Below are 19,289 nucleotides of genomic sequence, written 5' to 3' on the forward strand. Positions count from 1 at the left end.
GGTAGGTACCATGCTGACGGGTGCAGCATAAGGAGAGATATAAGATGAAGAAGGCTCAGAGACCCACAGTGACTCTCCTCTTGCCTCCCCTTCGAAGGAAATCGCTCCCCTGCCCACCTCGGTGACTCACCTGCGTGCCCGACAGAGACCCAGACTGCAGGGGAGGTCCGCTGAGGGAAAGGGCTGACCTCTGAGACACCATTACGTGCCTTCACGGTGAAGCTGTAGTTGGTATAAGCCTCTAGACCATCCACATCTATGGATGTATTGTTGAGGCCTGAGGCACTGGGGGAGAAGACCACGCTATCCTCACATGGCTCGCATGCCAGGACAGAGCAGCGCTGGCATGAGATGCTGTAGGTCAGATCCTTGCGCCCACCATGGTCGCTGGGTGGCTGCCACCAAAGGGAGAGTTGCGTCCCCACCAGGGAGAAGCTGACATTGCGGGGAGTAGAAGGGGGACCTGCAGAGAGTGGGGGAGAGAGAATTAGATCCAGCATACAGGCTCCAATGCACAAACCAGTACAGTAGTTTCTCTTCTCCCTCATGTGGCTCAGGACTGCCTCTCTCCCCGCCCCATAAGGCACTTCTCTCTCCACAGCACCAGCATCTCCCTCTCCAAAGCCTTCTCTCTGCACCTGGATCTCCCCCCTCCTCTCTCCTGCTGACCCTTCCTCTTCTTGCTCTCCTCCCCAAGCCCTGACTCACGAGTGCAGGCAACACTTTGACTCTCCGTGGGTGCCCGGTAGAAGCCCAGGTTGCAGGGACAAGCTGTGGCCCCTGTAGCACTGGACGAGCTGTTCGGGGGGCACTTGAGGCAGCGCTTGGTCTCTGGGAAGTGACGGTAGAATCCTCGCGGGCAGGCTGCAGACACACAAACAACAGGGAAGCACAGGGTTAGTGGTAAGTAACCAGCCAACTCTGCCTGGCTCCCACATCTTCCACCTCCACAGCCCTGGTACTCCTCCCTCTCTCCTGCTCCCAGGGGTAGGGAATACAAGATCATGGCTGCTGGAGACTGCACATGGGAGGTCCCTGGAAAAATCAATCAAACACTTGGGACTTGGTCAGCCTCAAAGAGACTCCTCCCAACATAAATACAGCACATTTCCTGTCCCTTCAAGATTTACACCAAACCTGGCTGTGCCACCCTGGGCTGCAAATGCCAGAGCTGGGTGTGGTCTAGGGCTAGGCAGCTATGGAACTGCTAGCACTTAGTTTTCTTGCACTACTCCTCTACTTTCTGGAGCATCTGCTTGTCCAGAAGAGCAACTGTGAGGCAGATTTGATGCAGCCTGGTACCAAAAAAATGCCCACACTCTCATGAAGACTTTCCTTTTCTTTCTTATTTGATTGTTTCCCTTAATCTAAAATAAAAATGTCACTGGACATACAGGGTTTCTCTTTGGGCTGTGGAAATCCATAACAAGGAAGGGTGCCCACTGACACCACAGGTTTCAGTCGGGGGACTGTTAGCACGAGTGGCCTTGCCGATCTTGACAATGCATTGCCTAGCCAGCCTCGGGGCATGTAGCAATTTCTAGATCAATGTCAACACCCTGAACTACACTTGGATGCAGCTGGACATGAAGCCAGTGTAGACTGCAAAGAAGAGATACCATGTGCTCCCTATGGCCAAAACCACTAAGTCAGAGGGCAGCTGTATTCTGCATTGGTTGTAGCATCTCAGGAGTCTTCTAGGGAAGCCCAATGAAGAGTACTTGCAATCACCCAGTAGGGAGGTCACAGGTGTGGGTTACCGTGGTGAGGTTTGCACCACATAAATGACTGTAATCATCTCACCCAAAGGAGATGGAAAGAGATGCTCCAGGCCACCAATGCTATTTGGGAACTGGGGAGCAGTTGAGGGACCCAGCAATGTTTCCAGGAGCTCATTGACAAAGGGCAGGCATACCCCTTTCAACAACAGGGTCAGGCACTCTCTCTGCCACAAATTCAGGCTTCTCCCTAACTTCTGTCACTGCTGGACTGAGCCTCAGCCTTTCATTTCCATCCATCCTTTGTCTTGGCCAGGGAGAGCAGGCAGACCGCTCCATCCAGGTTTGATGACACAGACTTGTATGTCAGTCCCATAATAGTGGCGTCATGACCCAAACAGTGTCACAGCCTCACCCATCAGCTGTGGATACACATTGAGCAGGTAAAGCACAAAGAGTGAAGCCTGCAGAGTGCAGGAAGAGGGAACCACTGAGGACATGTGGGCACTTGCCCAGCAGCACTCTCTTGTCATCTTTCAGGAAAAAGCAGAACCATTCAAGTGTAAGCCCATCTTTGCTGGCCAGTATCTGCAGCTGAATCAACAAAATTACGTGCCCCGTGGTGTTAAAGGGTGCTGATAGATCTAGAAGAATCAAGGATGGGCCCCTGGCTAGTGCCGAGTGAATAACTGATTTGTCAGTTCAGCCAGCAAACTGAAAAAATATTCAGTTATGAAAATGTTCTGATTTTGTCAACAAATTGAAAAAGTCTGCTTCAGGTTAGCAAACCATCTATGGGTATGTTTACACTGCAATTAAAATCCTGTGCCTGGCCCGTGCCAGCTGACTCAGGCTCACGGGGCTCGGGCTGGGGGGCTGTTTCATTACACACAGATGTCTGGGACCACCGTGCAGGATCCTAGAGCCCAGGCTCAAGCCCGAGCCCAGAAATCTATATGGCAATTAAACCCTTCTAAGCAAACCCTAGTCAGATCACTAACACCCCAAAAGGGGCAACCATCTCACCATACAATTCTCAACCAACCCTACAGACCTCTTCTAATTCATGGATTGGAGGGACAAAAGCACTTATGTGATGCTCATCCCCTATTGACCTCGAAACCCTTTACAAACCCTGGGGAGCAGGAGCACTATCACCCCACCAGACAGACAGGAAGCTGAAGAACAGAGGGGAAGTGACTTTACCAAGGTTTCAAGCAAGTCAGTGGCAGAGCCAGGAATGGAACTCAGGTCTCCTCACGCTTACTGAACTACACTGCCTGCCAGGTATGTGGAGATGGCATATATACCCAGTCCCTGCTGCTAAGGTGAGCAAGGGCTGAATGGGGAAACCAAGTGAGGAGGACAACCACTTCAGTGGATACCAACCCTACATCCTGACTTTACCCCCAGAAACCTGACTTCCTCTGCCCTTCCTTCCTCTGAACTCTCACTTGTCCAGCAATATCATCTGCATCCTCTTGTCACCTGCAGCAATCCTGCCACCAAGCAGCTTTGGGGGGTCTCTCTCGCCCTTCCCCAGGTGGCAAGGACTGCAGGTGGGAAAGAGTCCAGCGGAGGGCAACAAAAATGATTAGGGGACTGGAACACATGAGTTATGAGGAGAGGCTGAGGGAACTGGGGATGTTTAGTCTACGGAAGAGAAGAATGAGGGGGGATTTGATAGCTGCTTTCAACTACCTGAAAGGGGGTTACAAAGAGGATGGCTCTAGACTGTTCTCAGAGGTAGCAGATGACAGAATAAGGAGTAATGGTCTCAAGTTGCAGAGGGGGAGATTTAGGTTGGATATTAGGAAAAACTTTTTCACTAGGAGGGTGGTGAAACACTGGAATGCGTTACGTAGGGAGGTGGTGGAATCTCCTTCCTTAAAAGTTTTTAAGGTCAGGCTTGACAAAGCCCTGGCTGGGATGATTTAATTGGGAATCGGTCCTGCTTTGAGCAGGGGGTTGGACTAGATGACCTCCTGAGGTCCCTTCTAACCCTGATATTCTATGATTCTATGATAGGACAGGGCCTGGTGAAGCAGGATTGGACAGGGCCTGGTGAAGCAGCAGCCTCCAGGGGTTTCCAAGTGCTACAGGCAGGGAGTGGGATGAGTGTGTTTTTATACTCTCCCCTTACGCTGTCCTGATATGTTTCCTCATGTACTACCCTTCTCCCCTCTCCTGCCCTGCACTGCTGGTGTTGGTGACAGTTGGCAAGCCCATCAGAAGACAATGGGTGGGGATGAGGCATCATTTGGTATGCGGCAGAAAGGGCATTTGACCTTAGCTCCCCCCAGCTCCCAGACTTTGAGGAGGGTGGCAGATTTGGTCCAGCTGTCCCTGTGTCATGACAGGGGGCGGCTGGGCCTGGCCAAACAGGAAGAAGAACAGAGAGCCTCTGTCCTACCAGCCAGACAGGAAGCAGCACCAACCAGGGCCAGAGCTGAGCATGGAGCAAGCTGGGCCCTGATCCTTGTGCCAGGCCAGCCATTGGTGAAAAACACCCCACCCCCACCTCTACCTCACTGCCCACTCCTCAGGATAGAACCAGCCAGCCACTTCCCCGCCCCCCACCAGGATAGGACCGGCCCACTAACCCCCCACAAGCTGCCACAGCCTCAGTGGGGAGGCGGAAGCAGGGATGCTGCTCGCCCTCCCTGCATTTTTCTGAAATGATGGCCCTGGGTGAGGAACGCCTAGTTAGACAGAGTGGGCTGCTGCTTCTAAAGGTAAGAAAATAAGATGGGAAATTGTAGTGTGGGCCTGTGGAGGGTGTGCTGACGAGCAGGGGAGGGAACACGACTAGAATCTAACAGGGAAGAGGCATGCCAGACAGACAGGATTATGTCACCACACTGAGCTAGCATGAGAGAATGGAATGAACCCAAGTCAGATGGAAGGTGCAATGGTAACAAGTGCCTGCAAGGGGCAGCACCACACCAGAAAGGCAGATTCTTACTGCAGTGCAGAGTGTGGCAGCTTGCTTCCCATACCGGTGTCCTTAGGGACCCCTGCACACACTACCCCTGGGGGCTGGGGTGGCTGGATGGCAGGAAGGGGTTAAGCAAGATGGCAGGGGTAGCAGAACTAGGGGAGGAGCACAGGCTAATGCCACAGCAATGGAAATATTATGAGAGCTGATCTATGTTTTGGTCCCCACAATATTTCCTCTGTCCCATGGGAGGATTGATTGTGAGAAGGGGCAGCCTGGTCTCCCTTGGCATGAGGGAGAGACATGGGGGCTGGTGGTAGGCTAGGTGGGAAGGGGTGGCCAGGCAGGTGTCATTTCAGGGATGTGAGGAGAGCTGTTTCCACTCCAGGGCAGGAACCTCTGCCAGTAGTCTAAAAGCAGCAGATGGGGAGCAGGAAGGTGGCTGGGGGGATGCTTTTGAGGCCTGGGGTGGGGGTGGGGGTGGCAGGGATACCAAGCTGCCTAACTGTGCCACTTCCTCAACCTGCTATTTGGGTCTGAGGCCAAGGTGAGTGCTTGCCCCGCTGCTGCCCTCCCACCCCCATGACTGCCAGAACCCCAAGCTCCCTGGCACACACCCCAGCCCCCATCCCCCACATTCAAAGCAAGGTTTCCCTGCCTCTGTCTGAGGGGCAGCTGTGCCGGGTCTCCATCCCAGAGCCGAGAATTCTGATTCACATGTGGGAGGAGGATATGAGAAGGGAACAAGTTTCAGATAAATCAGATACAAACTGGGGTGACCCCGCCACGTTAGCAGAAAATGAGGCACCCCTCCCCTGCGGGGGCGGTACAGAGTGTGGGACTGGCCCAGCGCGCTGTTGCCATCGCTGCCGCCATGTCCCACCCACCAATTATCTTTAACAAGGCCTCTGTGGGCTCATCAAACAGGAAGAGGAACAGAGAGTCTCTGCCCTCAGTGCACCCAGAGTGGGAGGTGACTCCCCGTTAGAGACGTCAGCTGAGCCCTTCTCAGACTTCCTGTACCCTGCCCCTCCTCGCCACCCCCAACTGCCTGTTCCCCATGCCTTCCCAGCACATAGCATATGAGCAGCTTTGTTGTTTGGAATTAAAGTCCGAAGGAATCAAATGGGGAAAACAGGTTCTGGGAAAGGCAAAAGACCAGGACCGCCCTCCTGAGGGCAAAGATCAGAACCGGCTGCCCTGCCCTTCATTCATCGTTATTACAAGTATTTATTTGGTGCATGTCACTAGGGTGACTGGGCACCTTACAAGGATTAAGATGAGGCAATCAAGAGTTCAATAATAAAAGACCAAACCACATGCTCCCTGCTGCTTTGCCATTCAGCTAGGAAACCAGGGGACCCAACTGGCTTGGAAGTCTTCGGCAAAGAGAGGCATCCTGCACCTTCATAATTAATTGTTTTACCGCAGGGAGCTCATGCCAGAGGTGCAGGCTGGCCACTGGGAAAGCTATGCCACCAGTGCCCACAAGCAACACCTTTGGGATGCAGAACCATCTATCTCCACATGAGCATAGATCTATGGTGGGTGCAATGAGGTGAGATGCCTGGGCTTAGACCCCTTAAGGCTTTACACTCTGATATCAGTACCTGGAAAGTCACCCAACAGTTGTCTGAACTAGTGCACAGCTGGGACCCCCTCACACCACAATTACTATCCCTCCTTATCCTCCTATTCCAAGGCAAAGGTCAGAGATGTCTTCCATGCGGTGCCCTCCTCCCTTATCAGAGGGTACAGGTCACAGCTGGATCTCCCCCGGCCCCCATCCCATCCCATCCCATCCCATCCCATCCCATCCCATCCCATCCCATGACTCTTCCTACCTTTCCACCCCTCTTCCCATCAGAGGACAACAAAGGCCAGAGCTGAGTCCTCCTCATGGAGGACCAGAGCTGAGTCCTCCTCCCCATGCCAGGATGGAGCTCTGAGCTGGAGCCCGCCTCCTTCCAAAGGCAAAGGTCAGAGCCACGATCCTGGCCTCTGCCGCACTGGGTGGGTTCAGCAAGAGATCTAGATCAGTTCTGATCCTTTGCAGAGCACTTGGCCCCTTGCCACTGGCAAGCAACTGGAATGGAGATGTGGGTGGACAAACAGGTGCCCTAGACCTAGCCTTCCTTCTTTGCATCCACCAACAAGATGCCACTTCAAGCTTTGCCATTCCCTCACACACACCCCAACCCACCCCCACCACCCGCTGGGCGACTACCCTGATCCCTGCTGTCCCTTTGGAGGACACATCTGGCTTCAGCTATATTTGGGTTGGGAGGGGGAGTATCACCCCATGATAGCGGTGAGAACCAGCCCAGGCATGATGGGTTCCCTGCCCCTTCCCAGGAGAGCGTGCTCAGCTCCCAGGAGGGCGGGGAGAGTTCAGCAGCAGCAGCTAAGTGGAAAAACTGGCTGAGCCATTGAAGGAGAGCAAAGGGGAGGGGCAGGGATCTCCCTTAACCCTTCATCAGCTCCCAGAGCAAGGCTGGAATGGGGAGGCATCAGCAATCCAAACAGAGATCAAGTTGCCACACTGGAGCAAACAGAGGGAGAGCAAGGCAGGGAGACGGGGAATCAGTCAAGGCCCCTATAGACACTAAGAATCTAGTGTGGATTGCCTGACACCCTGTGCACTTAGGCTCCCATCAATTCTCCCTCTCCTCTTCATTCCTGTAGCTGCAACTATGCGGGACATGAGCAGGAATGTATCACTTGTGGGCCCTGTAACTGCCTGGGCACAGTCACCACCCCCATCAGCAATATAGGTTCAGCAATGTGCCATCCACATACCCTCAACACATCCCCTTTCTCTCCCAGCTGCTACAGGCTGGAAGACAGTCCACTAGCACCTTCTCTCCCCTCGCTGCCAAAGGGAGACTCAATCTACTGCTGTGATGGGCCCAGTTCAGTTTGTCAAGCGCTCCCCTCCAATACAGTGGGTGTGCCCATGGTCTCTCATGTGCTCGTTCTCCCTGAATGCTGAGTTGGGCTGTGCAGGGGGTGCTACACTCATTCCCCAACATAGCAGAATTCTCTCCCACACAGGGAATGCATGTGCACAATACAGGGAGAGCTTTGACCCTTCCCACCCACATATCCAAGTTCCTGGACATGGGGGACAAAGGTGCTGATCTGTCCATCTGCTCTTCCCTAACCTAGCTGCAGTACCCCAGAGAACACGGCTGCCATTTAATGGTTGGGAGCTGGTTGCTGAGTGAGTCAGTGTCAGTCATATACTTACAGCTCCCAGAAACCAGCTCCAGACCTGAAGGGCTGCTGGAAGGAGACCAAGAGGGAGTGGAGGAGTGTGTGCAACTGTTACGCCTGACAGGGACAGGAACAAAAGAGAGAGAGAAATAAAGAGAGACTAACTGAATCAGTGAGAGACAGACAGGGCACAGACAGCAGGGGTGAGAGATGGGGACACAGAGAGAGAGGCAGTAGCAAAGTCAGATGCACTTAGGGTAGCTCTTGGTCCGGTGAGTATAACTCACCTCTCACCCCCTGCAAATACTGCTGGATTATATCACTGCCCAGATCTCCATCTCCCCATTGTTCCCCTTGCACCTGACTGCCCCCTTCCCACCTCTGCACACCTACCTACACAGCTTCTGTCAGCCTCCTCAAACCCAACAGCACACAGGCACCGGCCCATTGGCACCAGCCACTCCCCATCAGCACTGCAATGCATCCTGGGTGGGAAGCCTGCTTCTTCGGCTGCATCCTTTACACAGACCCCTGGCACCTCTGTCAGCCCCTCTGAGCCTGCCAGTGTCTCTGGAAAGCGGGCCAGTCCCCCCACTGTTTCTGGGCAAGTCTTGTAATATACCCGGACAGAGACCAGAGCCACACAGGCCCCAGAGTTCTGGAAAGCAAGGTAGAATCCACGCTGAGACAGCTTCCGTATCGGGCACACTTCCACATTCAGCTGCATAGCGCCTGACTCAATGTCCCGGCTTGTGAAACTCCGATCTGCTGCCACTGTGTGGACCTGAATAGGAGAGGAAGAATCAAGATCTATGGCACCTGAAGATCTTCCTCCAAGGTTACATTTGTCATGCGTCTTTCACCCCAAAGCCCCTGTGTCAAGAGTGCTGAGATAGATGGGCCAGCACTCTGATCACTGTAGCCTCAATTAGTTTCCCAGTGACAGCTGATTGAGGAAATAGAGGAATTAGCTAATCAGATGGGGAATCTGGGTGAGTGAGGGAACTAACTGGCTCATCAGTTGACTATCTTGATAAAAGGCAGGAAGGAAGCATTAGCAGGAGGGGAAGACAGGGCTAGCTATGCCCAGACTGAAGCTGATCCCAAGAAAAGGAGGTCTCTTTTCCTCACAGGGCCCTGAAGAACAGGTAATAGGGTCATAGGTATTAGAATTGTTGTTATTGCACTGCACAAGTGTTGGTGGAGGCAACTGAATAAATTCTATGGAGTGGACACTAAAAGAAGAGAGTCTGAAGGTTATTGCAGTGATCAGGGATCAGGTGTGGGAAAGAAAACCTATGCCCTGTTACAGCCCCATACAGCCTTCATTGTAACTTCTTTCTCTATGGCCTCTCTAGCTCTGGTGCTCTGGACTCCAGGATCTTCCCATCTTTGCATGTGGATGACTAAGCACAAACACATAAAACCAGTGCACTCGTTCCCCATTGTTTCCCTCATTTTATATAACCCCTATGGACATCCCCCATCTGCCTCACAAGCCTTGTTTCTATTTTTTCCTCCCAGCTCTCCACTTAACTTCTCTTCAGGAGCCATGTGACGGATTCATTGTTTGTACACCACCTAGCATAATGGGCCCTGATCTCAGGATGGCCTTTGAGCGCTGCCACAGCACACTTACAGACTACAGAAACAAGTCATTCTTCTGAGGTGGATTCGTTCTTTTTCTGTCAGCAATTTGTCTACCAATAAACAGTGATAGTCTTTGGATTTGTTTAGTTGAAATTACATTTTGAATAAACTGCTGCTGACAATTCTCTGTCTGTCAGGTGCTTGTGAGCAGTCCTGCATGTGCCTTCGATATTTCCCATCTGTTGATATAATCCATAGGGGACAGTGGGTGTGTTTCCAGACCCTGGCTAGATGGGCATTGCTTCTGCATTTAGGCTTTTGAGGCAAATCTGAAGTCCGTGGGAGTTGGGCACCTAACTCCCTTAGGTCTTGTTTACACTTACTGGAGGATTGATGCTGTGGCGATCGATGCATCAACCGCCGATTGCTCTCCCGTCGACTCCTGTACTCCACCTGATCGAGAAGAGTAAGGGAAGTCGATGGGAGAGCATCTCCTGTCCCCGTCGCTTAGTGTGGACCCCGCGGTAAGTAGATCTAAGCTATGTCAATTTGAGTTACGCTATTCATGTAACTCAAATTGCGTACCTTAGATCGACTTTTCCCTTTAGTGTAGACAAGGCCTTAGACTCCTCTGAAAACCCCAGCCTGAAACATCTCTGCAGTCAACTGGTAATCAGCTCACAAGAAACTTCAAGTGGGCTCAACTGCCATCTTTGGATGCAGCAACAACAGACGTGAGGAGTGGGGAATTGGGACAGCTGTTGCCGTAAAGCTGGATGCAAAGAAGTAGGTGTTAAAATTCCACAAAAAAACATGTCTAGTCACTTCTGCCCCTGCCCCAAGGGGGAGGAAAAGAGGTGATGAAGGCAGTGTTGCCTAGTGGATACAAAACCAGACTGGGACTCAAGAGACCTGGATTCTATTCCCAGCTCTGCCACTTGCCTGCTGGGTGACCTTCAGCAACCCTCTTCACCTCTCTGTGCCTCAGTTTCCCCATCTGTAAAATGGGGATTTGATCCTGTCCTCCTTTTTAAAGTGTTTTGAGATCTACTGATGCAACATGGTAGATATCAAAAAACATAGGCCATAACTACAGGATGTGGGACTCTGCTTTGGGAAACAGTGACTCTGAAAAAAATTTGGGGCTTGTGGTGGATAATCAGCTGAATATGAGCTCCCAGTGTGATGCTGTGGTTAAAAGAGCTAATGTGATCCTGGAATGCCTAAAGAGGGGAATCTCGAGCAGGAGCAGAGAGGTTATGTTACCTCTGTATTTAACATTGCTGTGACCATGGCTGGAATAGTGTGTACAGTTCTGTGCCCACAATTCAAGAAGGCTGTTGGTAAATTGGGGAGGATTCAGAGAAGAGCCACAAGAAAGATTAAATGATTAGAAAACCTGTTTTACAGTGATTGAGCTCTTTGAGTCTATCTATTTAACAAAGGTTAAGGGGTGACTTGATTGCAGTCTATTAGTATCCACATGGCGAATACATATTCGATAATGGGCTCTTCAATCTAGCAGAGAAAGAGATAATATGATCCAATGACTGGAAGCTGAAACTTGACAAATTCAGACTGGAAATATGATGTAAATTAATGTAAATTGAAGTGAGGGTAATTAATCACTGGAACAATTTACCAAGTGTCTTGGTCAATCACTGACAATTTTAAAATCAAGACTGGATGTTTTTTCTAAAAGGTTTGCTCTACAAATTATTTTGTGGAAGTTCTGAGACCTGTGTTATACAGGAGGCCACAATGGTCCCTTCTGGCCTTGGAATCTATGAATAAGATCTGGGTGATGATGATCTCCTCCTTTTTAATACTGGAAGCCCCAACTTCCTCCTACCTGTCAAAATCCCCACCTGTCCCCTACCCAACTGCCTAAATCTCCAGAATTTCACTAGAACATAGTGAAAATGTGGGGGCAGCGGGAATGAATAGAAAAACATGAATTTAATGTCAAAATAAATAACCCAAATGAAGTTACAAGATACTTGTATTTTTCATTTTCCTATTTAATTCAGTGCAACTCTCTGGGCTTGAGTTTACTAGAAGTTGCTGTAGAAATTTCAAGAAGAATTTTATCATGATGTGTTGCAGAAAATGAAGAGGGGAGGACTGCCAAAGAATGTAGGTCTATGGCTTGCCACAAAACATACTGGGCCCTGATTATGGGAGACTGTTTACAGGAAAGCTGAGATTCTCTTCACTGGAATTCAGCTGCTTCTGGGGAAGAAGGGACAATAAGTACCATATCCAAATGAAACTGCAGGAGAAACATAGGGCGGCAGAGCATGGTGATGCAAATAAGAATTTGGTACAACCAATGAGACCATTACCTCTACCCTCAAAGAAAATGCCACGCACTCTTTTCTGACCAGTGATCAGAGCAGGGGATTAGGTGTCGGGAGACCTATGTCCTATTTCTTTATCTGTCCTGACTTACTTTATTACCTTGGGCAAGTCACTTGATCTCTCTTGGTCCCAGTTTCCCTATTTGTAACATAGGAATGATGATGTTTGTTAGAACCCTTCATGGTCCTTGGATATGTAAATGCAAAGCATTACCATCAACATTAAATGTTCTCAGTCCCTCTGTTCTACAGCTCATTTGACAATTGGCACCTCCTGCAGCAAAGAGGGCCCTGACCATCATGCTGGGGCAGCAGAGAGAGAGCATTTCCTATGGCATCACCCATTCTGTTCCCTATGGGACCCTTGATTTCCATGGAGGTCTCCCATCTGGCCAGCCTCATCTTGTTTAGGTTGGGGGGTCAAAAGGATCCCCAACCCCCATTGCTACTGACCTTGGTGAACAGGGGGCGACGGAACTGGATGCCGACATCCTGCTCTGACTCCATATAGTAGAGATTGAAGGTCTCTTTGCAGGTCACCACCTCACCCCTGAAGCTCTTGCAGTCACGCACGGTGAACTTTAGTTCCACATAGATGCGGGAGGCTGCCTCACCCCGGTATATCCAGTTGGTGCGGAGCCAGTGATCAGTGTCGCCCAATGAGAGCACGCTGCAGTCCTGGTACATATAGATGGGGGTACTGTTTATCATCTGCTGCACCTCGCTCCACTACTCCCAGGGGGAAAAGAAAACACAACACATGCAAACAAGCTGATGTTATCCAGAGGAGAGACATGTGGCACTTAAATATGCAATAAAACCAGGCCCACAAGATCCAAGCCCCTGCAAACTTCGGACTCAGATTCTGACTAACCTCAAGGCCTTGAATAATGAACAAAATCTGCTTCTGGTTCAGAGGGCTGAACCTGCCTTAACACTGTGAGCACGGAGCAATAAATATGATCTGCAATTCGGGTATGACTCAGGTCTAGCTGACAATGACTCACCACTTCTCCTGAACATGAGCTCCTGATGCAATGCTGTGGCCAGAAGGGCTAATGTGATCCTTGGATGTATAAGCAGGGAAATCTCAAGTAGGAGTAGGGAGGTTATATTACCCCTGTATTTGGCACTGGTGCAACCACTGCTGGAATGCTGTGTCCAGTTCTGGTGTCCACAGTTCAAGAAGGATGTGGATAAATTGGAGAGGGTTTAGAGAAGAGCCATGAGAATGATTAAAGGATTAAACAATATGCCTTCTAGTGGTAGATTGAGCTCCTTGAGTCTAGTTAGCTAAACAAAGAGAAGGTTAATGAGTGATGATCGCAGTCTAAAAGTACCTACAGATGGGGAACAAATATTTGATAATGGGCTCTTCAATCTATCACAGAAAGGTATAACATGATGCAATGGCTGGAAGTTGAAGCTTGACAAATTCAGACAGGCAATAAGATACAAAATTTTAGCAATGAAGGTAATTACCTTTGGAATAATTTGGAATACATCTGTGGCTTATTCTCCATCACTGGCAATTTTAAAATCAAGATTGGGTGTTTTTCCAAGGCTATGTCTACACAAGATAGGGCTGTGATTCCCCTACTTATGTACACATGTTCATGCTAGCTCTCATCAAGTTAGCATGAGTATAAATAGCAATGTAGCCTTGGCAGCATGGGTAGTGGCTGAGCTGTGCCAAGTACAAACCCAACTGAGACCTATGGGTATGTAGTGAGTATGGCTAGGGCCTCCCATCTGCCCCTGAAAATTGTGTCACCAGAAGGGGTATCAGACGCTAGCGTATCCCCCTCTACAAAGGCAATACCAGCTTGGAGAGTAGAGTGAGTAAGGAGATGGGTCTGTCACAGAATCTCATTGTGGGAGGGTCAATCACAGGGCTTTCTTTCTTAATCCTAGTCTAAAATGACATGGAAACACACAGCTGCCACACCATTCAGTTAGCATCTGGGCTGGCAGCTGGCTCATGGGGAATTTTAAAGTAAATAAGCGTTTTCCATGCTGCAAAAGAAAGCAAAAGATTTATTGGATGGTTTATTAATTGTGTAAATCTACCAGTGACAATCTAGACTAATGTGTTTAGTTGTGTCTTGTAGAAACACTCTCCTCTTGCTTATTGTTTTTCATAAATATGTTTTAATTCTTTTAAGGAAACTGGCAGCCTGCTTACATAAACGAGTAATGTTTACCCCTTTCAGCCAGCATGGTGCTACCATCAGGGCTGGCTCCAGGCACCAGCTTTCCAAGCAGATGCTTGGGGCAGCATTTCATAGAATATCAGGGTTGGAAGGGCCCTCAGGAGGTCATCTCGTCCAACCCCCTGCTCAAAGCAGGACCAATCCCCAATTTTTGCCCCAGATCCCTTCATGGCCCCTCAAGGATTGAACTCCCAACCCTGGCTTTAGCAGGCCAATGCTCAAACCGCTGAGCTCTCCCTCCCCCCATTGAGAATGGGGCGGCAGTCCGTGTCCCGCAGCAGCAATTTGGTGGCAGCTCCACTGCTCTTCCCGCTATGGTGGCTTGCGGTGGCAGCTCCGCTGCTTTTGCAGCGGCAGCAATTCGGCGGCGACTGCTTGGGGCGGCAAAATTGGTAGAGCCGCCCCTGGCTGCAATGGCATCTACCTGATGAACATCCGGAAACAGAGGCAGAGACAAGAGACCCCCTAACAGAGAGATGGTTTGGGGAGAGTTTTCATACAGCAGGCAGCACAGGAAGGGTTGGCCAACCATTATTTCTTCAGGAGGAAGTTATACTTTGGTAACAGATACATATTACCTGCAGCAAACTCTTATCTGAAATACAAAGATTCTGCTGCTGGTGAAACCTGCACAGCCTCATTATACCTAGGGGCCTGATTTGGCTAGCATTTCCACTGATGTAACTCCATTGATTTCAGGGGACTCATTCCTGACTTACATTGGTGGAAGTAAGCTCAGATTCAGCACCAGGTTGCCTATTTGAAAGCCACCTTTTCACAGGAAATCATACATTATTTATTTTGATAGTCTGCAGTAGCGATGGGTAGCTTCTTCCTTTGGTCTGGTCTACGCTACGGATCTATATCGGTATAACTACATTGCTCAGGTGTGTGAAAAATCCACACCCCTGAGCAACGCACTAATACCCACCTAACCTCCAGTGCAGATAGTGCTATGTTGGCAGAAGAGCTTCTCCCATCAACACAGTTAATCCACCTCCCTGAGAGGAGGTAGCTATGCCGGCGGGAGAAACTCTCCCATCAACTTACAGCAGCTTCATTAAAGCACTACAGCAGGGCAGCTGCATCAATGCAGAGTTTTAAGTGTAGACTTGCCTGTAGTCCTGTTTATGTCCCTTGTCTGTGAAATGTTCAGCAAGCTGCTACTGTTTTGTATGGGAATTTACCAGGAATCAACTAATCACTAGGGCTGAGAGTTTGTCATAGTGACTGTTTCTCACTGGCATAAACTAGTCATGTGCCCTGCCACAGCGGCCCATGAGCAATCATGGGTACCACAGGGGTGTGTGTGAGCAGTACAGAGACTAACAATGGATTGAAAGTAGGTTGAGGGATCAAGGTAGTGAGGGTGGGGGAAGAGGAAGACCATAAAGGTTAATTAACAGCAAACCTGACACTGAAAGAGATAAAGGAAACTGAGGCTGGAATATTTTGAAGGAGAGAAAAGACAAGGAATAAAAGAGAAACAGCAAAGCCAAGGGAGAGGCAATAACTATAATGTCATATACCATTTGAGGCAAACACAGCGAGAATGGTATAGATTTGAACTTAACTCAGGAGACATGATTAGATAGAGGATGGGTGGGTGCGTGGGTGGATGGGAGACATGGGAACGCTGTGATGTATTTTTCAAGTTCATTACACTGAGACGGGCTTTTGGAAGGTTTTCTGTATACAGTATGGCTGTATGCCTGCATGTCTGTTGGGAAATACATGAGTATGCTGCTACAGCAGGTCAGAGCAGATGATCACAATGGTCTCTACTAGCCTTGGAATCTCTGAATATGAGGCCCAGCAGCTGTGCTGCACTGTTTGCCACAGGCAAGATATTTAAGTACAGCATTTCAGATGAGTACCATCAGGTGGCTTAGTGATTTTGCATACATGTTTGAGGGAAGGGAAGGGCAGCAGAGGCTGAAAAGGTTCGAAAAGATAGGGAAAGGTTAGAAAATAAATGAGATCTGTGTAAAGACTTGCATGGACTGGATAGCAGTCCTGTGGAAGATGCTGGGGGGGCTTCAGTGACAAATGTGCTTGGGAAATTCCAAAGCTTTCCATTGTAACCCAAATGACGGTGTACACAAAAGGGAACAGTTTCCAACATGACTTAGGCCCTTAGGCGCTTTTGAAAATTTTACCCTAAGTTCTGGACAAAACCACCGAGTCCTCCCCACCTGCAAACAAATAACAATGAAACTGGCAACAAACCCTACACAAGTTAGACCAGATGGATAAAGCAAAGCAGAATGAAGCCATCACCTATTAACGCAATTTTTCCCATTAAACAGTTCAACTTTTAAATTCAGCGAACTGTGAAGTATGCAACATTGATTAAAGGGTTAATCAGCTCACCAGTTGCTAGGCAGCAGTGTAATGTCCTTGGAACATCAGCAGCCAATCAGAGTTTATGCCTCTGATGCAATGCTTATTAATTCAATGTCCTTGCAGAGTTGTGTGGGTGAAATTTGGCTCAATCACTCTAAACTACCTGCCCTTCCAGCTTGCCTGCTGGTGGTATTGAATTAATCTCCTCTAAAACAGTCGTTACCTTTCCATTTCATCTCCACACTCTTTACCATTGCTCCAGTCACCACAGGTTGGCAATGAGGAAAAGAATTGGTGTTGCTTAGGAAGAGAGGGAAAAACAGAGAAAGGACCATTTTAGCAGTGAGTCTGGATTGTGCTTTTGTGATCCTACAGAAAGCATTAGAGCTCATGAGAAGCATCTAAGAGTTTTTAGAAGCAGGGCCAAGATTTTCAAGACAGGATCCCATTAGGGACCTGGTTTTCAAAGAGGGCTAAACACCTTACCCACTCCACCTGGGATCAAAAGGAGTGATTGGGTACTCCATACTTTTGAAAAATTAGCCCTCTTACTTAGGCATCTAATTTTAGACTCCTAATAAGCAAGCCTTGGCTAAATACCTTAAGAATAATGCAGAAAGAGAGCCAAGTTCTTGTCACTGTTGTGCCCAAAGGCATTTGGTCAGCTAAAGGACATATCCAGGATAAAACCAGGTTTAATGTTACCATCAGAGTGCTAAGTGAATGAATATCTCTTAAGATAGCTATCTTAGCAAAAAGAAAAGGAGTACTTGTGGCACCTTAAAGACTAACCAATTTATCTGAGCATGCTCGGGGGTCGCATAACTTAGCAAAAGTACCATTAGTGCCCATAGACAGCTGGGAGCAGCAAAGCAATCTAATTTAGAGAAAATACAAGAGGTTTGGGCTTCCCTGTGCAAGTGTGATTTTATGTCAGGAGAATGGCTGGGAGGTAAATTTGTTCAGGGGATTATTAGTTGTGAGCGGAGCAGCAAATCAGTAAAGGCAGCCTTTGGAGAAGACTGGTCTTGGATCTGAACTCTGGCCATTGCGAATCATTGGGAGAGCATTAGACACATTTGATGATTTAACTCTGATAACTGGCGATTTTAAAATCGAGATTGGATGTTTTTCTAAAAAAATATGGCTCTAGCCTAGTTCAGAGAGGAATTAATTCAGGGAAGTCCTATGGTCTGTGTTATACAGGAGGTCAAACTAGAAGATCACAGAGGTCCATTCTGGTCTTAGTATCTACAAACTGCATAATGCTGCTCTACACAGGCATACTGAACATTCTGATCAGAGAGCAATATGGAGCCGGAAAGCAAGACTTGTAAAGATTTCAGCCCTTTGTTTTCACTGACTTAGGGCTTGTCTACATTACTCACTGGATCGACGGGCAGCAATCGAGTCAGCGGGGGGTCAATTTATCGTGTCTAGTCTAGACGTGATAAATTGACCGCCAAGTGCTCTCCCATCGACTCCCATACTCCACCGGAGCAAGAGGCGCAGGCGGAGTTGATGGGGGAGCGTCAGCAGTTGACTTACCACAGTGAAGACACCACGGTAAATAGATCTAAGTACGTCGACTTCAGCTACGTTATTCACGTAGCTGAAGTTGCGTAACTTAGATCGATCCCCGCCCCTACTGTAGACCAGGACTAGCACTGGATATATTCAGGTTTAAAGACATTCTAGAATTGGTATCAGAGTAACAGCCGTGTTAGTCTGTATTCGCAAAAAGAAAAGGAGTACTTGTGGCACCTTAGAGACTAACCAATTTATTAGAGCATAAGCTTTCGTGAGCTACAGAGCTGTAGCTCACGAAAGCTTATGCTCTAATAAATTGGTTAGTCTCTAAGGTGCCACAAGTACTCCTTTTCTTTTTTAGAATTGGTATGTTCACAGTGGAGGCAGATCAAGAAGGATGTGGAATTAGGAATCAGATTTCTTTTGGTCCAATCCTTCAATTTGTCTAGGTCACTCTGGACCCTATCCCTACCCTCCAGCATATCTACCTCTCCCCCCAGCTTAGTGTCATCTGCGAACTTGCTGAGGGTGCAATTCATCCCATCATCCAGATCATTAATAAAGCTGTTGAACAAAACCAGACCCAGGACCGACCCCTGGGGCATTCTGCTTGATACCGGCTGCCAACTAGACATCAAGCCATTGATCACTACCCATTGAGCCTGACAATCTAGCCAGCTCTCTATCCACTTAATAGTCCATTCATCCAATCCTTACTTCTTCAACTTGCTGGCAAGAATACTGTGGGAGACTATACCAAGAGCTTTGCTAAAGTCAGTATATATATCACATCCACTCCCAAGTCATGCTTCTGTCAACCCTCCCCTCATCCCTACAGTGAGTACCTTAGTGTAGAGAAAAAAGAATGAGGAGTACTTGTGGTACTTTAGAGAATAAAATTTATTTGGGCATAAGCTTTTGTGGAAAATCCACTTCATCAGATGTATGGAGTGGAAAATACAGTAGGAAGATATATATATATATATATATACACATACACATATACACAGAGAACATGAAAAGATGGTGGTTGCCTTACCAACTCTAACGAGATAAATCAATTAAAGTGGGCTATTATCAGCAGGAGGAAAAATCACTTTTATAGTGGTAATCAGGATGGCCCATTTTAAACAGTTGACAAGAAGGTGTGAGTAACAGTCGGGGGAAAAATTAGCAGGGGGAAATAGTTTTTAGTTTGTGTAATGACCCATCCACACCCAGTCTTTATTCAGGCCTAATTTGATGGTGTCCAGTTTGCAAATTAATTCCAGTTCTGCAGCTTCTCGTTGGAGTCTGTTTTTGAAGTTTTTTTGTTGAAGAATTGCCACTTTTAGGTCTGTAATTGAGTGTCCAGGGAGGTTGAAGTGTTCTCCAATTA

The 19,289-nt window shown here is 48.5% G+C and overlaps 1 protein-coding gene across 1 annotated transcript in view; it reads right to left on the bottom strand.

The window, feature by feature from the left end:
- Window positions 1-19,289, bottom strand: part of EPHA1 (EPH receptor A1) — a 64,514-nt gene that overhangs the window by 16,899 nt on the left and 28,326 nt on the right. The window contains exons 3-6 of the mRNA XM_073312508.2: window positions 12,276-12,551; window positions 8,266-8,656; window positions 709-864; window positions 131-463 (exon numbers count right to left, since the gene is read on the bottom strand). Of these exons, the coding sequence (XP_073168609.2) occupies window positions 131-463; window positions 709-864; window positions 8,266-8,656; window positions 12,276-12,551 (1,156 nt within the window). The remainder of the gene's footprint in view (window positions 1-130; window positions 464-708; window positions 865-8,265; window positions 8,657-12,275; window positions 12,552-19,289) is intronic.

Source organism: Lepidochelys kempii, chromosome 1, assembly GCF_965140285.1.
Source record: "Lepidochelys kempii isolate rLepKem1 chromosome 1, rLepKem1.hap1, whole genome shotgun sequence".
In the NCBI taxonomy this organism is placed as follows: Eukaryota; Metazoa; Chordata; order Testudines; family Cheloniidae; genus Lepidochelys; species Lepidochelys kempii.